At 38.8% G+C, this 18,785-nt stretch overlaps 3 protein-coding genes across 3 annotated transcripts in view; all 3 read left to right on the top strand.

Moving 5' to 3' along the window:
• Positions 1-18,785, top strand: part of sel (canopy family protein seele) — a 130,206-nt gene that overhangs the window by 7,242 nt on the left and 104,179 nt on the right. The gene's annotated exons all lie outside the window — the stretch shown is intronic.
• The window catches only part of Sdhaf3 (Succinate dehydrogenase assembly factor 3), a 43,302-nt gene that overhangs the window by 7,225 nt on the left and 17,292 nt on the right, over positions 1-18,785 (top strand). The window lies entirely within an intron of this gene.
• LOC148948570 (zinc finger MYM-type protein 1-like) lies at positions 1,825-2,751 on the top strand. The gene has a single exon (XM_089094967.1). The coding sequence runs from the start codon at positions 1,825-1,827 to the stop codon at positions 2,749-2,751; it is 927 nt and encodes a 308-aa protein (XP_088951093.1).

The raw sequence follows: 18,785 nt of genomic DNA, 5'->3' as shown, positions 1-18,785 counted from the left end.
CTTTTTTTTCTTAATTCTGCACTGAATACAGTTGTGGAGAGGTGTTGGCTGAAGTATTTCCACTGGGCTCTCTTTTTTGGGGCCTGCTGTGATCCTCACAGTCAGCTTTGTTTTTAACAAAATTCTACACCACACTTGAATATAAAACTAGTATCTAACAGAATAAATAGTCATCCCAATAGGGATAGTTATTTGACCTTCAGACTACTTTTAGTAAGATAGCTATTTCATATTTCAATTGAATGTTCATAAATAACAGTTTGAATAGGGATAAATCCTTCTATTAGACAGTAAAAAAAACAATCACAAAATATCTAGTATTTTTTTTTTCACTGTCTAATAAAAGGAGCTATCCCTATTTGAAATGTTATTTTTCATCATGGAAAGGCAGTGGGGTCTTTAATTACTTATATTGATTCAATATTTTTTGGAGAGAGAGCATAGGAGGGCAACTGGCAGCCCTCCAACAACTTTAAAACATCCCTCTCAACATGTCACGAGGGGTTCAATTTAATACCTTCAACTGCTCAAAGACCTCACTATCTGTTTTCAATTTGATATATCTCAGCCTGTATTTTTTTTCCTATAATCTTGGTGTTTCCTCTTGTCTGTCTCCCTAAAGATGGCATTTTATTTATTTATTTTTTGTCAATTCCAGTGTAAACTTTTCAAAGATAGATTTCTGATTACTATAACCTGTGTAAGAGCTACCGTCATAGGCGTAGAGTACAGGGCCAGGGGGCCAAGCCCCCCCCCCCAAGAAATTTTGAATTCTGCCCTTTAACATTCAGATTATTAGCACAAACAGACTTCACAGTTATCTTCTCAGTCTTAAGACTGATTCTTTTGACTGATCATGCAAATCAGTTTCTTTTTCTTCCTGGCAAGCAGAAAAAGAACCTGTTGATTTTAACAGTTATAGCCATAATTAGGCTTCAAATTTAATCTTGATTTGGCATGAGCCCCCTTTTTCTGGAAAGTGAATGAAAGTAAATTGTGAAAGTGAATGAAAGTGATCATTTTGAACTTGAACGGACTGTGAGTGAAAGGAAAAGAGGCGAAAACTTTAACAATGAAAAGATTAAAATACTATTTTTCTGCTAAGAACTCTAAAGACAGAACGGAGTTTACAGATGGGAACTCACATGTTGGTACCAAAACAAGACAGATAAAGGAACACCAAGTACTTGTAGTTTTAGTGGTAATATTTGAGCTAGTGATGTAAATGAGAAAGCAAATGACCAAGGTAGGCAGTAGCAATGTGTCTAGTGTAGCTCATACAGTCAGTGTCAGCAATGTTGGTAGCAATAGTACTACAAAGGGTAGAACATTCCAAGCTAGCTGGACTGAAAAGTACCATACTAAGAACGGTGCTGTGTGAACAGTCTGCACAGAAGCAGTGAATATGAAAATGTCCCTTCCAAAGACTTCTCGCTATAACGACTCCTTTGACACATTCGTAACAAAAGGGTTCAGAAACTGGAAAAAGGTGCTCGATTGCTTTAAGTTGCACAAAGCTTCAGCGTTTCACAAAGGAGCTATCGCAACCACAGACTCTTTGCACCGCGGTAGTGACGCGAGTCAGCAGCTAAGTGCACAACACAAGCAAGAATCGCATGACTCTTGCAAAGCTCATATTCTCATCTTTGAAGTACCTTGCCTCACAAGGAATACCTATAAGAGGTAAGCAAGAAGAATCTTCAAACTTCCGACGCTTTCTTGAACTAAGGGCAAATGATGTTCTGGTGTTAGAAAAGTGGCTTGTCAGACGAGAAAAGTACAAGTGCTTGTCACCTGACATTCAAAAATGAAATACTAGAGGATATGTGCCATGCTATGCTTAGACTCCTCATAGATCAAGTGAAAAAGTACAATTATTTTGGAGTGATGCTTGACAAAAGCACTGATGTTTCCTGTAAAGAACAGATTTCCCTTTATCTTAGAACTGTTGATGACAACGTCGACATAAGCAAAACGTTTTTTGGATTTTATGTAACTGAAAACACAAAGAGTGAAACACTATTTAAGTGCTTGATGGATTTCCTGTGTCGTTTCGGTCTTTTGTTACAAAATTGTCGTGGACAATGCTACGACGGCGCTGCTAACATGTCTGGGAGCGAAAGGGGTCTACAGTCTCTGGTGAAGGTCCAGGAGGGAAGAGCCTTATATGTACATTGCCGTGCTCACAGTCTGAGCCTGGTTGCTCAGGATGCAGTGGAAACTAACACGGAAACTAACGGTGGTTCCCCAAAACGGTTGTCAAGTTTCAACAGCGTAAAGCTGGATGAAGGGGTGACACTCCGACCATTTTGTCCAACTAGGTGGATCTTAAGAAAATCCTCTATCACGGCGATCACTAGCAATTATTCCAAAATAATCCACTGGCTTGAGGACTTCAGCAATCACCCAGAAAACCATAAACAGACAGCCAAAGCTGATGGATTTCTTGAGACCTTTACCAACTTGGATACATTCTTCAAGCTAGAAATTCTTTGCATTATTTTTATTGCAATAGAAGACTCGAATACTGCACTTCAAAGAGCGCAGCTCCACTTTAGAGAGGCAGAGGAAATAATTGATTGCCTCCATAAGGTCTTGGAAGGTATGAGGAATGAACATCGCTTTAAACTGCTATGGGAGGCAGCTGTCTCATTTGCAAACATTCTGAGTCTCAATGAACCAAAGCTCCCGAGAAAACGCAAAGTTCCCAGTCGTTTCGATGGAAGCGGTGCTCATTACCAATCCTTCTAAGCCTGAAGATACTCATCGCCAAGTTTTCTATGAAGCTATCGATTACATACTGATGGGCTTGACTACAAGATTTGAACCAAGCCAAACAACTCAACATCTCTCTAAAGTAGAAAAGTTCGTCATGGGTGTATCTGACGTTTCGCATGTGCAAAACTTCTATAAAGACGATTTTGAGGACTACGCCCAGTTGCAGCTACACCAAGCCATACTCCTTGATCAAGCTAAAGCAAACAAAAAGAAGATCCAGAAATTTTATGCTGTTGTTAGTGTTCTGAAAGAAAATGATTCCCTTGCCAAAGTTGCTCACCAGATAATGAAGTTAATTAGGATAGTGTTGTGTATGCCAGTTTCAAACTGTACTTCGGAAAGATCGTTTTCAGGCCTCCAAAGGCTAAAAATATGTCTTCAGTCAACCATGACCCAGGAAAGACTGAATCATTTAGCTGTTTTGTCAGTGCACAAGGAAGTCCTAGAAAGTGTAGGCTTCAACAAACTCACAGACGAGTTCATCAAGCGAGCTCAAGTTCGGATGAATACGTTTTCACTATCCCATTAGATGTAGCATGCGTTAGAACTTGGAAACGAAGGAGCTCTTTGTATTCAACCAACCCGTAGCATTGGTGAGCACCAATTATTCACGGCTCAAAATTGAGGGGAAATTTTGGCACCTTGGTCTAAACAGAAATATTTCTAAAATTAATGGCGATTCATATACTAATTTTAATCTTATGCTAAAAGTATCTAGCTATCAGAGGCAACGCTATAGCGTTGTCTATAGTAAAGGCCATATGGCTTCAATGTTTTATTTTATTATTATTATTATTTTTTTTTCCCAGGGGCACTTCATATGGAAGGGGTCGTTGTATAAACTTCAAAGGGGGCTCATTCGATTGTAAATCGAGAATTCTAGTGCCCTTTTTAAGGGTCAAAAGTGATTGGAAGATAACTAACACCCCTTCCACGCCCACCATGTCCCCAAACAGATCCAATCAAAATTTTGAGTTTGCCATTTTGTTTGTCCAGAATGAGGCAGACTATGTCTGCTGACCACGTGCCTCTGGATAGCCTATGGGGTTTTCCCTAACTAAACACTCCATGTTAATGGGCAGCCTCAACCTGATGAGGTGGGTGGAACCCACCCCAGAGACTCTCAGTATCTAGGTAAGTCCTAGCTCTAATTAGATCCAAGGTCTAGGATTGGTTGGGCCTGCAACCCTCCACCCGAAAATTCTACCGCAACGAAAAACGATAATACTGCCTCGGATGACCTACCCCCCCTTTTACCTTCCACGACCCCAGCATATCCTTGAACTGATTTCAGACCATCGAATGAACCTTATTGGCCAAAGTGGAATACGACTTGCCACTTGGAAAGTACTCACACTCGACGTTCCTGGAGCTAAATCAATGCTTGCCTTCGAGCTAAAACGCTTCAATATAGCTGTGGCTGGTCTTACGGAAACCCGCCATGTCGGAAGAGAGTCCGAGGATATTGGTGAAGGATATCATCTGATCTGGTCTGATGACCCAAAAAGCAAGACAAATGGTGTAGGCCTCGTGCTGAACGCCAGAGCCAAGAGATGCCTTCTCTCTTATAAACAAATTTCAGATAGAATACTAATGGCTCAGCTCCAGCACAAGCATGGAAAGTGGACAATTATTGTATGCTATGCTCCCACCACTCCGAGTCCTGCGGAAGTGAAGGATCAGTTATACACAGAGCTGTCAGTGACCCTGTCTAGAGTCCCACCCCACGGCATCGCCACTCTACTGGGAGACCTTAACGCGATGGTAAATGACAGGGAGGGCGTGTGGAGAAGTGTTCTTGGCCCTGTGACTCCGGATCTACTGAATGACAACAGACAAAGACTCATCCAGCTCTGCAATATGCATAATCTGGTCCTATCAAACATGCTCTTTCAGAGATGAGATATACACAAATACACTTGGTATAATAACGACGGCCAGACAAAGAAAACAATCAATTATGTTATGATCTCGGGTCGCTGGCGCTTGTCAATAACAAATTGCCGGACTTATAGGTCGGCCGTGCTTGGAAACACAGACCATAAGATGGTAATCGCCACGGTGAGGCTACGTCCGAGAGCGCAACGACAAGAAAGACGGCCTTCCAAGTTCGATCTGAGTAGTCTGGCTACATCTGAGATCCAAGAGAAGTATGCTCTCGATATATCTAACCGGTTTAGCTGTCTCCAAGTTCTGGACGACGCTGAAGTAGTATGGAAGTCATTCAAAGATAATATACTCGATTCTTCTGGCAATACCATTGGCCGCAGCAGACACAAGAATAAACTCCGGATATCCCAGGAGATTCTGTCCGTGATCGAGCTGCGCCGGAAGGCCCGCTTAGCAAAGAACATGCCAGAGTACAGACGACTCAATGGCCTGCACAATAGCCTGCTGCACAGTGGCAGGAAGACCTTTGTTCACAAGAAAACCAGCGATCTTGAAGATGCTTCAAGGAAAGGAGACACCTGCTCCCTGTACAAACAACTATGCGAGCTGACGGAAGGGAAGATTTCCACCATGAGGCGTGTTTTGTCTGCTGACGGAAGCATGCCGGATGACGATGCAGGTCAACTCTGCGTCTGGAGCAGTCACTTCTCAACGCTTCTGAAAGCCGAGGCAGTTGCTCATCCCGACCCAGATATGATTCAAGCAGCCATGGCCACACCCATGGCTACCTCCGACCTCGTATTGCAACCGTTTACCACTTCTTAGATCCAAAACGCTGTAAAACGATTAAATAATAATCGAGCCCCTGGGGTCTGTGGTATTTCTGCAGAACTCCTCAAGTACGGGAGTACGGCGATGATTCTGTGGCTCCAGCTAATTTTTTCAGCTGTATGGACGACGGAAAGCAAATTGAACGACTGGCGTCCTGGTATCATATTGCCGCTCTGGAAACGTAAGGGCAGCCATCAAATCTGCTCCAACTATCGTGGGATCACGCTTCTCCCCGTTCCTGGTAAACTCTTCACCATGTCACTCCTAGACAGGTGCTCCACCTTTTTGCGTAGAAAGAAAAGAGTCCAGCAAGCCGGGTTCATGCCCGGCAGGTCGACAACAGAGCAAATTTTCACTATGCGCCAATTGATCGAGAAGACCCGAGAGTTCCACCGAAAAGCGTACATCGCATTCGTGTACTTTGAGGCTGCCTTCGATTCTGTTGATCGCCGTTCACTTTGGCTGATATTAAGAACTACGAGTCTACCCAAGAAATATTGCTCACTTTTTGAAAAGCATAATGATGATACGGAGAGCTGCGTGCAAGTCAATGGAAGACGCATTCTCGGTGAAGACTGGCGTCCAGCAAGGTTTTGCCGCCGCTCTCGAGCTTTTCAACTGCGTCATAGACCATGTTATGACCATCACGACGAATCGTCTTCAGTTCGGTCTTCAGTTTGGAGACTGGATACTCTCTGATGCTGACTTCACCGACGACATAGCGTTTGTTGCGAACACCGTCAAAAAGGTCACCAAAGCTCTCCAGGTTCTCTCAGCAGAAGCCTCGAAAGTTGGACTGAAAATCAACTGGCAGAAAACCAAAGTTATGCTCCTTGAGCCCCCCACATCCCGTTCTACTGTAAAGGAAGTCAACATCGGAAGAAACCGAGTAGATGTGGTTGAAGACTTCACATACCTGGGATCCATTCTGTCGAAGGATGGCTTGATCACAAAAGAGATTACATCTCGAATAGCCAAAGTGTCAGCACTTGTTGGGAGGCTTAGCAGCATCTGGCGAAAGCCAAAAATTAGCCGCCTTACCAAAATGCGCATTTACAATGCGTCAGTCAGCACTATGCTGCTGTATGGAGTGGAGACGTGGCCAGCTACAAGATCTATCCTCAGCGCCTTTGATTTCAAATAGACGAAACATTTTCCAAAAATCGAGCGAATTCGCTGGACTGATTTTGTTACCAACCACACTCTCTAGTTACGTAAGGCATAAACTCCTTTCTCGACGCAGCTCGCCCAGCGTACTGTTCGGTAGTACGGCTATCTCCTTCGCATGTCACGCGACGTCCCAGCACTTGTCGCATTTGATTTCGACCCCACCCTACACGGATGGAAGCGACCCAGAGGACGCCCCCCCCACTAGGTGGAAAGACAAAGCCGATGAATTCGGCGCCCACATCCCGGTGGAAGAAGCTGCGAGCCTGGCAAGTGATAGGTCAACCTGGAGGCGCCTGGTCTTCTCGTTCTCTACGCCGAACCCTCGGCAGGAGAACCGTAAGTCAAGGAAGTCTAGCCATTTTGTTCTCCGTAGTTGATTTCCAGATAGAAATAAAGTTTTGGAGGAGGACACTTCCCCCACACCCCTCAGGGCAAGGGTTGTAAGTTATGCCCTGGGGGCATATAAGGTTTTTATAGAAAGATTTGTCGTAAAAACTTAAAAAAAGACTCATTCACTTGGAAATTCAAACGGCTAGTGCCCTTTTTAATAGTCGAAAGTGATTGGAGGGCAACTACCCCCCCCCCCTCTCATGCCCATCTTTTCCCGAAACACATCCAATCAAAATTTTGAGATAGCCATTTTGTTCAACGTAGTTGAAAGTTCTGGAAATTTGGTCTTTGAGGATAACAACCCCCCCCCCACAGCCCTCAGGGCAAGGGCTTTAAGTTATGCCCTGAGGGCATATAAGGTTTTTATAGAAAGCGTTGTCATAGAAACTTCAAAAAGGGCTCATTCGATTGGAAATTTAAATGACTTGTGTCCTTTTTAATAGTCGAAAGTGATAGAAAGGCAACTAACACCCCTTCCACACCCACCATTTCCCGAAAAACATCTAATAAAAATTTTGAGATAGCCATTTTATTAAACATACTAGAAAGTTCTGGAAATCGTACCTATGACCAGGACAATCCCCCCCCCCCCAAGAATCTTCAGGGCAAGGGTTACAAGTTACGCCCTGGGGGCATATATGGTTCTTATGGAAGGAATGCTCGTATAAACTTCAGAGAGGGCTCATTTGATTGGGAATTGAAAGTTCTAGTTCACTTTCTAAGCGTCAAAAGATATCAGAGGGTAACCAGCCCCCCCCCCCCATCCACAACCTTTTTCCCCAAATGCATCGGATAAAAAATTTTGAGATAGCTATTCTGTTAAAAATAGTTCTAAGATCATATAACAAAAACTCCGGTGTCGAAACAGCCCCCGCCGGGAGCAGACATGGTAAGTTATGCCCTGGAAGTATATATGGTTCTTATACAAGAGATGCTCGTATAAACTTCAAAGAGGGCTCATTCGATTGGAAATTGAAAGTTCTAGTTCACTTTTCAAGAGTTAAAAGAGATTGGATGGTACATAGCCCAGCCCACCCCCTGCATGTCCTTTTTTCCTCAAACCCATCCAATAAGAGCTTTGAGATAACCAATTTTTTTTAAATAGATCAAAGACCATAACAAATGCTCCAGGGTCGACACAGCCTCCCAGGGCCCGGGGGCAGGGGTTGTAAGCTATGCTCTGGGGAAATATATGGTTCTTGTGGAAGGGATGCTATAAAAACTTGAGAGAGGGCTAATTTAATTGGAATTGGAAAGTTCTAGTTCAGTTTCTGAGAGTCAAAAGAGATTGGAGGGCAACTAGCCCCCCCCCCCCACGCCCCTATTCTCCAAATGCATACAATACAAATTTTGAGATAGCCATTAAGTTGAAAATTATTCAAAAGTCAGATAACAAAAACTCAGGTGTCGACACAACCCCACAGGGCCCGGGAGCAGGCGCTTTAAGTTATACCCTGGGGCATATATGGTTCTTAGGAAAGGTATACTCGTATAAACTTCAGAGAGGGTTGATTTGATTGGAAACTAAAAGTTCAAGTTTACTTTTAATAGTCAACAGAGATCCGAGGGCAACTAGCCCCCCCACGCCTTCTTTTTCCAAACCCAGCTGATAAAAATTTTGAGATAGAAATTTTGTTAAGTATAGTTCAAAGGTCGGATAAAAAAAAAAAAACTCCGCTGTCAATACAACGCCCAGGCCCGGGGAAAGGCGTTCTAAGCTATGCCCTAAAAACATGTGTTGTTCTTTTGAAAGGGATGCTCGTATGAACCTCATAGAGAGCTCATTTGATTGGAATTTAAAAGTTCTAGTTCACCTTTTAAGAGTCAAGAGATTGAAGGGCAACTAGCCCCCCCCCCCCACCCTTTTTCCATCCTTTCGCTCCAAATTTTGAGATAACCAGTTTTTGAAAATTGTTTAAAAATTATATAACAAAAACTCCGGTGTCAGCACAACCCCCCAAGGCCCGGGGGTAGCCGTTGTAAGTGTTGTCCTGGGGGCGTATATGGCCCTTATGAAAGGGATGCTTGTATAAACTTCAGAGGGGGCTCGTTTGATTGGAAATTGAAAGTTCTAGTTCACTTTTTAAGAGTCAAAAGAGATCCGAGGGCAACTAGCCCCCCCCCCTACACTCATTTCCCCCCAAGCCCATCCGATAAAATTTTTAAAATAGCCATTTCATTAAAAATAAATCAAAGGTTAGATAAGAAAAGCTCCTGTGTCGACGCAATCCCCCCAGGGCCCGGAGCCAGGCGTTGTAAGTAATGCTGTGGGGGCATATAGTTCTTACAAAAGGGATGCTCATATAAACTTCGGAGAGGGCTCATTTGATTGGAAATTGAAAGTTCTTGTTCACTTTTAAGAGTCAAAAGAGATTGGAGGGCAACTAGCCCCCCCTCCATGCCCTAAATGATTAAGATAACAATTTTGAGATAGACATTTTGTTAAAAATAGTTCAAAGCTCAGATAAAAAAAACTCCGGTGTCAACACAGCCCCCCAGGGCCCGGGGGTAGGCGTTGTAAGTTATGCCTTGGGGGCATATATGGTTGTTATGGAAGGGATGTTCGTATAAACTTCATAGAGGGTTCATTTGATTGGAAATTGAAAGTTGTAAATAACTTTTAAGAGTCAAAGTGATCAGAGGCCAGCTAGCCTCCCCCCACACTACATTTATTTTTTTCCCAGAGGCACTTCGTATAGAAGAGGTCTTTATATAAGCCTCAAAGGGGGCTCAATTTATTGGAAACTGGGAGTTCTAGTGCCCTTTTTAAGAGTCAAAAGTGACCGGGGGCAACTAGCCCCCCCCCCCAGGCCCTTTTCCCCAAAAACATCTGAAAAAATTTGAGCTAGCCATTTAGTTCAAAGACTATACAACAGAAACTCCTTTATTTATGGCATTTCGTTAAAAATAGTTCAAAAATCAGATAAGAATAACTCTTGTGTCGACGCGACAACCCAGGGCCCGGGGCAGGCGTTGTAAGTATTGCTCTGGGGGCTTATATGGTTAGTAGTTATCTAAGTACCATTTCTAAGAGTCCTATGTACCAAACAGGTTTTTCTGGTAGTCCTATTCTACAGGTCATTGCACCTTTGCCAAGAGATTTACGCAATTTAAGGACAAGTTTTTCTGACGTAGATTTCTAGTTCATGATATACAAGTTTTTTTTAGGTTAAATCCATTGTCATTCATCTGTAAGTTGATTAGTAGGTTTTTGTTTTTAAAAACTTGGCTAATAGATTTTTAAACCCATTACTACGAACGCTACATGCATTCCATTTTTGGAACTAGGAGTGAGATTGTATGATACTATAAGACTGGTTTCGTTTCATGGGTTCATTAATAGAATGACTAATGTTTTTGAAAAGGGTAATTACTTCTTTAGTTTACGAGATTTGCGAATTTTTTGCGAAAAGGTATTTGCGTAAAGGTATTGCGATGGTTAAGAATGCCTCACGGGTAATTAAAGAATGGGATGATTGCATCAACAATACAAAGAATATGCTCAGATACTTAATAGATTTGACGCCTACAAGAGACATTGGTAGAAGGTATTCAATAGCTTAATTGAAAAGTAACGATAGAATGACATTGTGACTTGACCTAGCTTTACCTCGCCGATGTGGTCTGTATAATACACAAGTGATGATTTGCACAGTGTTGTCAATTTTAAATAGTTTAGAAATAAAAAAAATTAACAAGAAATGGCTGAAAAGTGTTTTGAGGGAGTTGAGTTGCACGAGGGTTCAGTTAAATGCGGATTCAGTTACACGGGGATTAGTTAAAGGGGGTCGAGTCGCACGGAGGTTCAGTTGTCCATGGTTTCGGGTAGACTGGGGTTCAGTTACAGGGGGGGGTCAGTGGTACGGGGTTTCGGTTAGGCAGGGGTTCAGGAACAAGGGGGTTTCAGTTATTTTTTCTGATTTTGTGTGTTTTCGCAAGAAAATAACTGGTCTTTTAGCAAACTTAGCCATAGCTACCTGAAACTCTGCATAAATATCTTCATTTTTAATCTAATTGCATAGGTACTAAAGGAACATTGAACATTTTTTCTGATTTTGTGTGACCACCCGGCACCCCAAAGACTCCTGAGCCTCCATTATAATACTTTTTAAGGTTTTATTATATCTTTTCAGAACAAATTATTATTTTAGGGAATTATTTCGGTGAAACAGTAAGAGACATTAGAACGGTGTTGTGAGGTCCCTTACCACAACCCCAAAGGGCTCCGATCCCCCCACTCCCACCCCCCACGGAGCCCCCCGCCAGCAAAGGTTCTCTGGTCCCTCAAAGGACCCCCGGCGCCCCGATGCCTCCCGAGTCCCCCATTATAATACTTTTTAAGGCTTTATTATATATTTTTAGAACAAATTATTATTTTAGGGAATTATTTCGGTGAAACAGTTAGAGACATTTTAAGAGATGATTTTAGAAAAGGACTTGAGGGTGAAACTCTGTGGTCGTTATAATACACAAGTTCCATTTGAACGGTGTTGTGAGGTCCCTTACCACAACCCCAAAGGGCTCCGATCCCTCCCACCCCCACCCCGAAGGAAGCCCCCGGACAGCAAAAGTTCTCTGGACCCTCAAAGGACCCCCGGCGCCCCCGATGTCTCCTGAGTCCCCCATTATAATACTTTTTAAGGCTTTTTTATATCTTTTCAGAACAGATTATTATTTTAGGGAATTATTTCGGTGAAACAGTTAGAGACATTTTAAGAGGGTTGTGAGGTCCCTTACCACAACCCCAAAGGGCTCCAATCCCCCCACCCCAACCCCGAAGGAAGCCCCCGGACAGCAAAGGTTCTCTGGACCCCCAAAGGACCCCCGGCGCCCCGATGCCTCCAGAGTCCCCCATTATAATACTTTTTAAGGCTTTATTATATCTTCAGAACAAATTATTATTTTAGGGCATTATATCGGTGAAACTCTGTGGTAGTTATAATACACAAGTTCCATTTGAACGGTGTTGTGAGGTCCCTTACCACAACCCCAAAGGGCTCCGATCCCCCCACCCCAACCCCGAAGGAAGCCCCCGGACAGCAAAGGTTCTCTGGACCCTCAAAGGACCCCCGGCTCCCCGATGCCTCCCGAGTCCCCCATTATAATACTTTTTAAGGCTTTATTATATCTTTTCAGAACAAATTATTATTTTAGGGAATTATTTCGGTGAAACAGTTAGAGACATTTTAAGAGATGATTTTAGAAGAGGACTTGAGGGTGAAACTCTGTGGTTGTTATAATACGCAAGGTCCATTTGAACTGTGTTGTGAGGTTTCCTTCCTGCATCTCCAACGGGCTTTGATCCCCACACTCCACTCCGAACAACACCCCCCGGCCTCCGAGGGTCGCTATGCTAGTCCCGGGGCCCTCCGGACCCCCAAGGCAACCCCACCTCCCATATAAAAATTTTTTATGCGTTATTATATATTTTAAGAACAAATTATTATTTTATGGAATTATTTCGGTGAAACAGGCCCTCATAGGTGTTTGTTGTCTGAAACCTATAGTTTGGGATGAATAGTTTGCTATTTCAAGCTTTTCTGAGCTTAGGTTTCTTAGTATTTCATAGGTGTGTGTTGTCTGAAACTTATGATTTGAGGTATGCTATTTGCTTTTGCCGACTTTTCATAACCAGATTTCTTAAGTCTTTTGTAGATATGTGGCGTCTGAAACCAATGATTTGGGATGTGTGGGTTGCTATTTTTTTACTTTTCTGAGCTGTATTTTTCAGCCTTTCGTAGGTGTGTGTTGACTGAAACCAATGATTTGGGAATGAGTGGTTTGCTATTTTTAACTTTTCTGAGTTAGATTTATAAGCATTTCATAGGTGTTTGCTTTCAGAAAATTATGGTTTGGGAGGTGTAGTTTGCTTTTTGGACTTTTCAGAGCTAGGATTCTTAGTCCCTCATAGGTGTTTGTTGTCTGAAACTTCTAGTTTGGGATGAGTAGTTGGATATTTCAGACTTTTCTGAGCTAAGGTTTCTTAGTATTTCGTAGGTGAAGCTTCCACGTCAGTTTTAAGTTCACCAAGACATAAAAAATTTAAAGTTCAGTTCTAATTTTTCCATAGAAGATAAGAATAGTTATACTATTATTGTGATTATTTTCTATGAAGATAGAAAGTTTCACTTTAATTCTAAAATTTCTTAAATTCAGTTCCGACATTTCTCAAAGAGATGAGAAAATTTAAAGTTCAATTCAAAATTTTCTCAACGAAGTCAAGGAAAGTTCAAGTTCCCTACCGAATTTTACCAAAGAACACAATTCAATTCTAATTTATCCAGAGAAAATAAAAATCTTCCACTTAAGTTCTTTATTTCACAAAGACATAAAGAAATTTAAAGTTCAATTCTAAATTTTTCAGTGGAAGATAGAAAAAGTAATACCATGCTTGTGAATATTTTCACGGAAGATAAAAAATTCTAGTTCAATTTTAAATTTTATCAATGAAGTGAAGAAAAGTTCAAGTTCCCTACTTAATTTTACCAAAGAACACAATTCAATTCTAATTTATCCAGAGAAAATAAAAATCTTCCACTTAAGTTCTTTATTTCACAAAGACATAAAGAAATTTATTCCGTGTGGTTGTTCTTTACTTAGTGCTCATTAAAAACGAAATTTTTGTTGTAAATAAGTACTTCTTGTATCTTTTAAAATAACTTTACGGGGTTTGAGAGACTCCGTTGCCTGATTCCGTGTGGTTTTTCTTTACTTGATACCCATTAAAAACAAAATTTAGGATTTCTGTTAAATAAATAATTCTTATACATTTTAAAATAGCTTTACGGGATTTGAGAGACTCTGTAATGCAATAGTTTTTCAGTAAAGACATTCGATATCCTAAAAGTGTTTAATTCAAACTTTATTAAAACTTCGAAATTTTTCAACTTTATTTATTTTTTTTCTTTTTGTACATAACTTAAAATGTCAAAATATGCTTACAGTTCTAACAATTGCGCTCTGTGATTGGTCAGAGACACGATCTGACTTTCCCACCGGTATTCTATAACCGGTTATTGACACTACATAGTCGAGTACATGTATTAAATCAGTATTTCTTACGCAGTGGAACGATTAACAAATAGGTCATATCTTTAAAAAAAAAAAAGTGAAGATGGAGCATTTTAATAAAGTGTGTTTACATAACAAGTTTATTGTAGCATTGAATGCTGATAAAGAGAAGTATTTAAACTTTGAAACAAGTACAGGTGGTAGCACTATTGGAAATGTATGCATGCATTGTCATGACAGTAAGGAATTAAATTTCTTTGGAATACCGAAAAAATTCAACTCTTATGTTGGTGGTTATGCGAGATTGAGATCTCCAGAGATTCACTTAGGTTCACTTAGAGTGGCGCGCCACTCTAAGTGAACCTAGATCAACCCAACTTCGTGGATATCTCTCTCACTAAAACTCTGTTTGTGTGTGTCATGTCTGTGAGTGTCTCGTCTCTATGTGTGTGTGTCATCACAGAGACGACACAGAGACGTCACTTTTTTTGCAATGTGTTGGAATCATTGGGGAATCCCCGCTCGTTTAATCACGTTTCTTGAATGAAGTATCTGTACTGTATATCCAAGAGGTGAAATCAATAAAGAGTTTGTTAATTACTTACAAATGCTTTCATAGTTTCTTGAATGAAATTTCCGTATTGTGTATCCAAGAGTTGACTTCAAGAAAGAATTTGTTACTTGCTGAGAATTTTTTCATAACTTATTGAATTAAATTTCTACATCTTGTATCTAAGTGAAAATTGTTTGTGATAAAGAGAAAAAAAAGTTACTTACTTGCGATTTTTTCATAATTTCTTGAATGAAGTATCTGTACTGTATATCCAAGGGGTGAAATAAAAAAAACAGCTTGTTACTTACTGAGAATCTCTTCATAATTTCTTGAATTAAATTTCTACATCATATATCTAAGTCATGAGAACAATTAAGAGTTTGTTACTTACTTAGAATTTTGTCATAATTTCTTGAACGAAATGTCTTTTTGTTTATCCCGCAAGTGAATTCAAGAAAGAATTTGCAACTTATTTACAATTTTTTAATAATTTCTTCAATGAAATTTCTGTATTGTGTATCCAAGAGGTGACTTCAAGAAATAATTTGTTACTTACTTACAATTTTTTCATAGTTTCTTAAATGAAGTTTCTGCATTGTGTATCCAAGAGGTGACTTCAGGAAAGAGTTTGTTACTTGCTTACAATTTTTTCATAATTTCTTAAATGAAATCTCCGTATTGTGTATCCAGGAGTTGACTTCGAGATTGAAATTGCTACTTACTGAGAATTTTTTAATAATTTTTTGAATTAAATTTCTACATTGTGTATGTAAGTACTGAAAACAATAAAGTTTGTTAATTAATTGGAATTTTTTAATAATTTCTCGAACGAAATGTCTTTTTTGTTTATCCAGCAGGTGACTTCAAGAAAGAATTTGTTACTTACCTACAATTTTTTCATAGTTTCTTAAATGAAGTTTCTTCATTGTGTATCCATGAGGTAACATGAGTGTGTTACCTATTTACAATTCCTTCATAATTTCTTGAATGAAATTTCAGTATTGTGTATCCAATAGGTGAAAACAATAAATACTTTATTACTTAATAGCGATTTTATTATTATTTCTTTAATTAAATATCTGTATTGTGTCCAGGAAGCGAATTCAAGAAAGCTATTGTTGCTAACTTACAATTCCTTCATAATTTCATGAAATGAATAAAACTATTCTAAATTAAATTTCTACATCGTGTAGCTAAGTGAAAATTGTTTGTGATAAAGAGAAAAAAAAAGTTACTTACTTGCGATTTTTTCATAATTTCTTGAATGAAGTATCTGTACTGTATATCCAAGAGGTGAAAACAAAAAGAGTTTGTTACTTACAAATAGTTTCATAATTTCTTGAATGAAATTTCCCTATTGTGTATCCAAGAGTTGATTTCAAGAAAGAAATTGTTACTTACTGAGAATTTCTTCATAATTTCTTGCTTACTTACAATTTTTTTTCATAATTTCCTTAATTAAATTTCTGTATTGTGTAACAAAGAGGTGAATTCAAGAAAGAGTTTGTTACTTACTTACTTACTTACTTACAATTTTTTCATAATGAGATATCCATTAACGGATGTTGATAAATAATTTATTTATTCTGATAGCAAGATTTTGTCAATGTTATCCCATGTGTCTGACAATAGATGTATGCAAATTCCTTTTCTTAAATCTCCGACGTTTTATTCGACATTCTAAACGTTTGATATGCTAGCTTACTCTAAAAATAATGAACACAACAATGTAATGCATAATATATTTTTAATGAAATAATGCTATGTAGAATATTAATACAAAAAATATATTACGATACATTATTAATATCAATGATTAACTTTGGACATTTTGAATCTGTTCCATAAAATAGTTCACCATATTCTCTCTTGATATTATAGCTATTGCCTTCTCTTAGTTCATAATCAGTAGAATAATCATTATTCCATTTTGAGTCATACACAATTTTTACTGGTGTGTCATCAACAGGCTCAATTTGCTTTTCATCTTTGGTATTATTTGGTTCAATGACTGTTTGATCAATGATAGTAACGTTTGCTGGTGCTTTGTTTTTCATCGATTCATCTTTATATTCCATAGTGATATTTTCTGACAATGCCCTTTTTATTTTTCTGGCAATTTCACTGTCTATTATCACATTATGTTTACACAGGTAACAGTTTAGGCACGTAGACAAGATATGGTTTACGATATTAGTAGAAGAGTAGGCCTTTCTTTTATTGATCTTTCGTTGAATGCTAATACCCGAAAGGTGACGATTGGATGTATCAGTAGGTAATGTGTTACCTACAACAGTAGCAAGGAGTTGTCCTCTATCATCAATGATTAATTTTATGTTGGCATTCTCTTTTAGTGCAATCATCTCTGGAGATCTCAATCTCGCATAACCACCAAGATAAGAGTTCATTTTTTTCGGTATTCCAAAGAAATTAAATTCCTTACTGTCATGACAATGCATGCATACATTTCCAATAGTGCTACCACCTGTACTTGTTTCAAAGTTTAAATACTTTTCTTTTCCAGCATTCAGTGCTAAAATAACCTTGTTATGTAAACACACTTTATTAAAAAGCTCCATATTCACTTTTTTTTTTTTAGATATGACCTGTGGGTTTATCGTTCCACTGCGTAAAAAATACTGATTGGATACTTGAAAGAGCTTAGGTCGTGTCAATAGCCGGTCATAGAATACCAGTGGGAAAGTCACATCGTGTCTCTGACCAATCACAGAGCGCAATTGTTAGAACTGTAAGCATATTTTGACATTTTAAGTTATTTACAAAAAGAAAAAAAATAAATAAAGTTGAAAAATTTTGAAGTTTTAAAAAAGTTTGAATTAAACACTTTTAGGATATCGAGTGTCTTTACTGAAAAACTATTGCATTACAGAGTCTCTCAAATCCCGTAAAGCTATTTTAAAATGTATAAGAATTATTTATTTAACAGAAATCCTAAATTTTATTTTTAATGGGTATCAAGTAAAGAAAAACCACACGGAATCAGGCAACGGAGTCTCTCAAACCCCGTAAAGTTATTTTAAAAGATACAAGAAGTACTTATTTACAAAAAAAATTTCGTTTTTAATGAGCACTAAGTAAAGAACAACCACACGGAATAAATTTCTTTATGTCTTTGTGAAATAAAGAACTTAAGTGGAAGATTTTTATTTTCTCTGGATAAATTAGAATTGAATTGTGTTCTTTGGTAAAATTCAGTAGGGAACTTGAACTTTTCTTCACTTCATTGAAAAAATTTAAAATTGAACTATAATTTTTTATCTTCCGTGAAAATATTCACAAGTATGGTATTACTTTTTCTATCTTCCACTGAAAAATTTAGAATTGAACTTTAAATTTCTTTATGTCTTTGGGAAATAAAGAACTTAAGTGGAAGATTTTTATTTTCTCTGGATAAGTTAGAATTGAATTGTGTTCTTTGGTAAAATTCAGTAGGGAACTTGAACTTTCCTTGACTTCGTTGAGAAAATTTTGAATTGAACTTTAAATTTTCTCATCTCTTTGAGAAAAGTCGGAACTGAATTTAAGAAAATTTAGAATTAAAGTGAAACTTTCTATCTGCATAGAAAATAATCACAATAATAGTATAACTTTTCCTTTCTTCTATGGAAAAATTAGAACTGAACTTTAAATTTTTTATGTCTTGGTGAACTTAAAACTGACGTGGAAGCTTCACCTACGAAATACTAAGAAACCTTAGCTCAGAAAAGTCTGAAATATCCAGCTACTCATCCCAAACTAGAAGTTTCAGACAACAAACACCTATGAGGGACTAAGAATCCTAGCTCTGAAAAGTCCAAAAAGTAAACTACACCTCCCAAACCATAATTTTCTGAAAGCAGAAACCTATGAAATGCTAAGAAATCTAACTCAGAAAAGTCAAAAATAGCAAACCACTCATTCCCAAATCATAGGTTTCAGTCAACACACACCTACGAAAGGCTAAGAAATCCAGCTCAGAAAAGTCAAAAAATAGCAACCCACACATCCCAAATCATAGGTTTCAGACACCACATACCGACGAAAGACTAAGAAATCTGGTTATGAAAAGTCGGAAATAGCAAATTACATACCTCAAATCATAAGTTTCAGACAACACACACCTATGAAATACTAAGAAACCTTAGCTCAGAAAAGCTTGAAA

This window comes from Artemia sp. Qi Xiang Cuo, chromosome 9 (genome assembly GCF_049724085.1).
Source record: "Artemia sp. Qi Xiang Cuo chromosome 9, ASM4972408v1, whole genome shotgun sequence".
Taxonomy (NCBI): domain Eukaryota; kingdom Metazoa; phylum Arthropoda; class Branchiopoda; order Anostraca; family Artemiidae; genus Artemia; species Artemia sp. Qi Xiang Cuo.
This window is presented reverse-complemented; position numbering and strand designations above follow the sequence as displayed.

What these genes read in the sequence shown, in the direction of transcription:
- LOC148948570 (XM_089094967.1), top strand. Translation starts at nt 1,825, where the DNA reads ATGTGCCATGCTATGCTTAGACTCCTCATAGATCAAGTGAAAAAGTAC.